This window comes from Ylistrum balloti, unplaced genomic scaffold (assembly GCF_031769215.1).
Source record: "Ylistrum balloti isolate Yb309-2 unplaced genomic scaffold, AGI_CSIRO_Ybal_v1 Utg369912, whole genome shotgun sequence".
Lineage (NCBI taxonomy): Eukaryota > Metazoa > Mollusca > Bivalvia > Pectinida > Pectinidae > Ylistrum > Ylistrum balloti.
In genome coordinates this window covers 1,027,421-1,034,425 of record NW_026782034.1, presented here as the reverse complement: position 1 = coordinate 1,034,425, position 7,005 = coordinate 1,027,421, and the positions used below count along the sequence as shown (strand labels likewise).

The 7,005-nt window shown below is 35.5% G+C and overlaps 1 protein-coding gene across 1 annotated transcript; it reads right to left on the bottom strand.

Annotated features, from left to right (window-relative positions):
- Positions 1-297: 297 nt before the first annotated feature.
- LOC132546769 (uncharacterized) lies at positions 298-5,082 on the bottom strand. The gene is made up of 3 exons (XM_060210488.1): positions 5,000-5,082; positions 2,479-3,075; positions 298-560 (listed from the first exon to the last, which is right to left on the bottom strand). The coding sequence occupies exons 1-3, from the start codon at positions 5,010-5,012 to the stop codon at positions 298-300; spliced, it is 873 nt and encodes a 290-aa protein (XP_060066471.1). The 5' UTR covers positions 5,013-5,082.
- Between the last annotated feature and the right edge of the window lie 1,923 nt (positions 5,083-7,005).

Genomic DNA, 7,005 nt, shown 5'->3' with positions numbered 1-7,005 from the left:
ATCAAAAGTTAGATGACAAATCAAAACTGACATATAATCAAACTTCATTTCTTTGAAGTAGACAGGCTCACAAACAGATATTGAATTTTCATTGTTAATAATTTAGGTAGAGAAAGAAAATTAACCCAGACCTGAGTAAACCCTCTGAGTTACATATTTCAATTATCAGATCAAGTTCAAACTATCAAAGCTTGTCTGAAGTTGACATTTTCAAGGGAAACATATGTCTAGAATCTGTTTCTAGTATTTATGACATTAACTACAAATCTATAAATATCTCGTAACTCACATCATGTCTTAAAGTCGTGCACCATTTCTTGGAGATGGTATGTGTACAAACTTGGCATATGACCAGTCTTGATTTTTTCTCCAACCTGCAGACATCTTCTTCATTTTTTTTCTGAACATTCGGTGCCTGGTCAGTTGTGTTTGGATATCAGTGACCCTGACCCTAGGAACCTGAAAAAGGGCTGCTGTGAATCCCATACATGTTGACCAAAGACCAGCATGGATGACATCTTCCATGCCCTCCCCTTGCCATAAACTCCAAGCAAATCGGCCTACAAAACAGAAAATGGTGACATTTCAGACAATCAGCAAACTGTATCCTAGTTTTCACACAAGAACTTAGCTTTGCTCTTTCTCCAATAGATATCACTTTGGCAAAGAAGTGATTGGTCGTTCTGACAAGTAAACTAGATGTGTCGCTGTGCCATGAATGCACCCGCCAGCAGCAAATCTCTTCAAATATTTATTTTTAAGTGGACATTACAACTGTATATTGGTCAGAGTAGTAGTATAAAATATGAAACAACAGTCACTTTGTCAGCACCTAGTGTCCAGTGATAACATTTTTTAATTGGCTAGCATCACTCGTATGCTTCTAGGTAAAGATGAATTCATATTGAATATATTGAATATTAATATACGTCAATTATTTTTGTTTTTGTTGTTTTTTGTTTTAATGTAATAGTTCAACGAAGCACACTAACAACTGATATAACGATAAATACACAATAATCATTTGTAATAAATAATCAACTAATTACCATCCAGCTACTTCAATTCCCTACTCTAAATATAGTCTGATGACCTTCGGTCCCAGCAGAGAATCTAACTACCTTAATGACCTGTAGATAATCTAGCCATGTTAATGCCCTGTAGATAATCTAGCCATGTTAATGCCCTGTAGATAATCTAGCCATATAAATGTCCTTTAAATAATACAGTTACCCAAATGCCTGGTATATAACATTGTCATCTTGATGTTCAGTACATTACCTGTTCATACATTAATGCCCAACAGAGTATACTGTCACCTTAATGTCCAGTAGATAATTGTATATGCATAATGTAGCTACCTTTTGTCCAGTAGATATATGAGTTAGTACATAGATAATACATAGTATAGGATTACATATCCTCTATAATACTACACTAGAAATATAATGAACTTAAGGAAGAAATGTTTTCTGCACACCCAAAGACATCCTACAGCTCACATACAACCATCTTACAGGATATCTGCAGAGTCTTTTTCCTATTTTTCCGTCCTGATTGACAGTGGTATATAAACGACAGACTTTGTGAATTAAACATTTAAATTTTTGAGACTGTCCAGGGAATTGGTTAATACATTATCAGCCCCAAACGTTTCCCAGAGGATATCCTATAAACAAGGTTGGTATATACACTCTGTATATAAATAGTCACACATTGCATATCAATAGACTTTGAAAAGCCAGCTGTAGGATATTCTTTGAATTAGAGTGATATCCATATTAAAAGCAATCTTCATACTGATGTATAACTACAGAGTCTTACAGTGAATCATGGCCGACAAAAGACTGTACTGCCCAATAACAACTCAATGTAACATATGGGTACATTAATCAATTTGCCTCCTATTATTACAAAAATAACACTACTTCAAGTACAGGTTCTCCACATTTTTATCAACAATATGACATGTCGATGATTCAACCCTTAAAGAGATTTGCTTTGCAGGTTAATCAGATATTGATCCTTTTTCATACGATTCATGTTAACTAATGTCATGCAAAGATATCATTAATTTCAATTCCTCACTACTAAGGATCAAACCAAAGACCATACACAGGTTACATTATACCTTCTATTGATAGAGCTAGAGGAAGGAAATTCTTGGTAATGTTAAACTCAGCTGATCAGTTTACTTAATTTGTTTCCTTGAGAACCAGGTGTAGATAAAATAAATGTTATAATTACAGTATTTTTCTGGATTTTAAGCTACAACATCTTTGCTCTTAAGTTGGGCATGTGACTTCTACACCGCTGCATCTTATATATGGACAAAAAAAATTCGGCAGAATAAAAAAAAATTGTAGGGAGCATAACTTTACCAGTACAAGAGGGTACTGCGTTAAGACAGGTAGCTGTTGTAGGGACAGATGTTTGTGATGGTAACATCTATAAAAAGGTTATCTTTATAATACATACCTACAGATATTGTTCCTACAGTGATAGAGGCTGTGTTAAAGAACCGTACTTCAAATGTGCATTTCTTCTCAACTGCCTCTATAACAGTAGCCAACAGAACATGACACCCCTCTAACATGTCCAGTGCATGCTGGGACTGACGTGCCAGTCTCTCGGAGTCCCGAACCGGAACAACATTTCTCAAATCCTTTGCCTCTATCATTTCAACCATTCCATGTTGCATAGCAATTACAACTTTCTGAATGTCCATTATTCGGAACAGCAGTTCCTTCAATTGATCTTTGGCCCTGGATGGTATGACAATCACATCATCTGCAGCCTTCTTACATACACATGATGACAGCACTACATACAAAGTCTCTGAAACCGTCAAGATGAGACTTTGTAGACATGGCAACCAGCCAGGCACTTGGATGGTGTCAGAACTCTGTGGTGTACACACCACATGAAGGCGGTCCAGAAATATCTGAGTCTCTGATATGAAAGTGTGGTCCTCGTAGAAGTGACCATCACGAAGGTTCAGCTGCTGAAGCTGGTTACAGAGACATTCAATAGCTTGCTGTTCTTCCGATGATGGCTTAACTAAACTGTGAAGACCTAGAATAATAAAAAAAAAAAACAGTTCAAAGGAATTCATGGAAAATTTCAGTTGGATCTAAGTTTTTATGTATCAGTTGATAAATCATCTCATTTTTAAGGCGAAGAATCAAAGTTAGTGTCACTGAAGGCTTGTTACTGTATTGATTTGTTACTATAATTGTAATAAAGACTCAGTTCCCTATATTATCATGTAGTAAACACTGATTATTTAAAACAGAATGATCACAAATTTACCTTTTATAAACATAAAAATGGAAACTAGTGCAGAATTCTAAATAAACATACTATTTTTTTCCTCTTGGTTTGTTTCTTTGGAATAAAAGTAGTTTACTGCACAGTGGCATCTTAATAAATTGGCTGTTTATTCACAAATACGTATGTTTTCATGGAATGGAATCATCAGATTTTCAGAACAGATTTTTCAATGGAAACAATGGAAGTCGCTCCATTCAATTAATGAAATTGATCAAAAAAATCTTTCGATTAATATTGGATTCCTTGTGTGGACTGTAAGATTAACATCTAGATGACAACGTGGACAAGCTTAGTGGGTGTATTTGATGAAGCAGAAGATGCTTGCCCTTCTGAAACACCTGGGCCCGCATTCATGAAACCGTTCTCAGACTCAAGCATGAATTTTGTGCACAAGCCTTGTGTCTTGTTAAAGTTAGAAATTGATAAATAAGGCTGATTTTGCAGATGATTTTAAAACCAAGTCAAAGCTATATTCAAGGTTTATATATGACATTTGCATTATTTTATACGATTTAGGTGAATTATAAAACAGTTTGCTTGAACACAAAATTCATGTTTGAGCACTAGAATGGTTTCATGAATATGGGCCCTTATTCTTCTTATACTTTTTATGGAGTCTGTGAAAATCGTTTTTGTCCATATTTCCTCCTACTTTCATTGAATTTGTGATTGAATTATGATTTCTAGGACATGTTGGTATTTTCCTTGTGGTTTTGATAATATTGTATGTTGTAAAGATAATAAGGATTTTGTGGCAAATTATGTGTTACTTTGTTCTGTAACTTATAACTTGTAAATTAAAAGTCAAGCATCTGGTGTGAAGCCTGTTGGAACTGAAGCAAGACAGCTTGATGGACTGGTCACTTTTTTATGTCAAAGGGAGGACAGTGAAAACAGCAGGATTCCCTCCCTCGAACTATTGGGCAATATAATGTTACCAATACCAACAACACCATATATTTTCTAGGCTGAGAATGGCTGGAAATTACATATAAATTTACATCAGACATTACATCAGTACTTACAATCAGTAGATCTAGAAAACGATTGCAGCTAGCAAAATATGTAAGGAATATTAGTAATGACATCAACAAAATCCATAAAATTGGAAATATATCACGTTGACCTAACTGTATTACACAGACCAGAAAAAAATTAGGCCCTATGTGACAGCTGTTATTCAATCTGAACTACCTGTGCCTGTATAGTTTGTTGGTGTGTGTTGTTGGTCAGTAAGAAGGGAAGCTCATATTCATTACAAATATACACTAATTGATTAATTTCTTTGCAACACCGATACAAAGAGATATAGACAAACTCTTATACCACCGTTATTTACGTTCCTGGTGCTGTGTATTGATATGCAGAACCTAATTTCAGGCCACACCTGGCACAAACACCTGTACCTGGAACAAAGGCAACACAGGCAAAAGTCAATGGTTTGTGTGAGGCTTCAAGGCACTGTAATTTTTGCTTGTGATGTTTACGTTCGTCCTAGACACAGGTGTCTGTGCACCTAGACACTGATTTCTTAAGGCCTGTATACAAAATGTATGTACTAGACAGTATACGCACAGCATGCTACCTCATAGGCATTGACACTTTTAAACCAAGACATGCATTTAATGCCATCAAGCGTGACATTAGCATCTTTAATTATACGTACCGGTGTCTGACATGGCCCCTTCACACCTTACGGATGTGCACTGGGACTAGCATTTGGCTAACTATTACGGCCTCAGGTCTGGGTGTCACTGCGCGGACAGCCTGGATAACGTCCTGACCTTCTGCTGTCAACAGCCTGACAAGGGAGGCATTCGAGGACAGAAAACTGCAATGTTCTGTATCTTTATATACATACAGAAACTCATAATTACGTTTAATTCAAATCGTCAAATTATTAAAATCTGTTAATCTAGCTTGTCGGGGGAAATGTGTATGCACAGTTAGTAGCAATTATATTAACACATGTATTATTTCAATGAATGATCCCTCTTATGCAATCGGTGTAAGGACAGATTATTACCCTATTATTATATCCTGTACAAAACATTAGCCATTCGCAATACATTGTCAGTTCAACGTCATTGATTCCCCTGCGTACACTACACAATATTTTATATTGTGATAAAACACTTTCATGTAAAACGGTTTCTCTCTTGAAAAAAAGTGTGTGTGAGAATTAATACATCAGTTTTCTGATACTGTAACAGACACGAGTAAAACATCTCATCTGCCACTTGCAAAAACACATTTCTATCTACCAGAGACAATGACTAAAATGAACATTCTTAATTCAGACTACGCGCGGTCACATGATCTTCAGTTTTACATATGTACAACAGTAATGCAATCTTCAGTTTTACATACAACAGTGACGCAATCTTCAGTTTTACATATGTACAACAGTGACGCAATCTTCAGTTTTACATATGTACAACAGTGACCCAATCTTCAGTTTTACATATGTACAACAGTGACGCAATCTTTAGTTTCTTCAGTTTTACATATGTACAACAGTGACGCAATCTTCAGTTTTACCTATGTACAACAGTGACCCAATCTTCAGTTTTACATATATACAACAGTGACGCAATCTTTAGTTTTACATACAACAGTGACCCAATCTTCAGTTTTACATATATACAACAGTGACGCAATCTTTAGTTTTACATGTCTACAATAGCAACGCAATCTTCAGTTATATTTTCGGCAGTGACGGAAAGCAGAGCTATGTCATAGCAGGTGCGGTAATTCGACAGAAATACTGAAATTTTACGTTTACAAATATAAAGAGTTGTAGAAATGAGCGATTATACATGTTGTAATGACCATGTAGATCAATGCAAATTCATCAATTCGCTGTTGTATGTGATGAAATTTGGAACAATGTTTCCTTGAGGAGCAATTACTTCGCAAGCTTTAATATTTTGTTTTTCAATCACGGTTACAGGATAACTAAGTATAGGTCACGATGTGTAATTACCTGGGTTTTTGTGTGTAACAATGAGGTACCGACAAAAAGAACATTATCTTTAAACGAGTTCGGTAAAAATATTTAATTTGAAAATAATGACATTTGTGTCGTTTATATCCGCTATTCATGATCTCATTCGGAGGCGCCCATCCCGGGTAAATCAATACATGTACACCCACCATAGAGATAAAAAGTTTCCGGGTATAAAACTATACGAGCTGGATGATGACGTCATTGAATAATTTAATCAACAGATGTCAATAATATAAACTGGGCCTAGATTTAGGAGAATGTCAGCATTAATATTACACGGAAGAAAAAATTATTATAAATTGACCGGATCTTAGTTTTAGGAAACGTTTGTCAAAAATGAAAGAACCGGTATTTTGTAACTATTTTATGTGGTTGTCTTTTCGGAAACGATGATGCGACTCTTTGTGTAAGATCCTATTTTGATGGCTACAATTAACGTCTCTGTCCACGGACTTAAGTACAATGACTTGTGGTCCGTGTTCCTATAATACATGTGTGGTATGTTTTGTGAGCTATTGACAAGATGTGCATTGTGTACATACATAGAGGTACTTGTGTACTCAAAGTGTAACAAAACCTGCAGGCATCTAACTTTTTTCACAATGGTCACAAAGTATTTATTTGTTGATATTTCAATCAATCTTTATAAAAATATTTATTTG

Coding starts and splice junctions, on each gene's coding strand:
- LOC132546769 (XM_060210488.1), bottom strand. Junction 561..2,478: donor TGTAGGAACAATATCTGTAG/GTATGTATTATA, acceptor TCTGTTTTGTAG/GCCGATTTGCTTGGAGTTTA.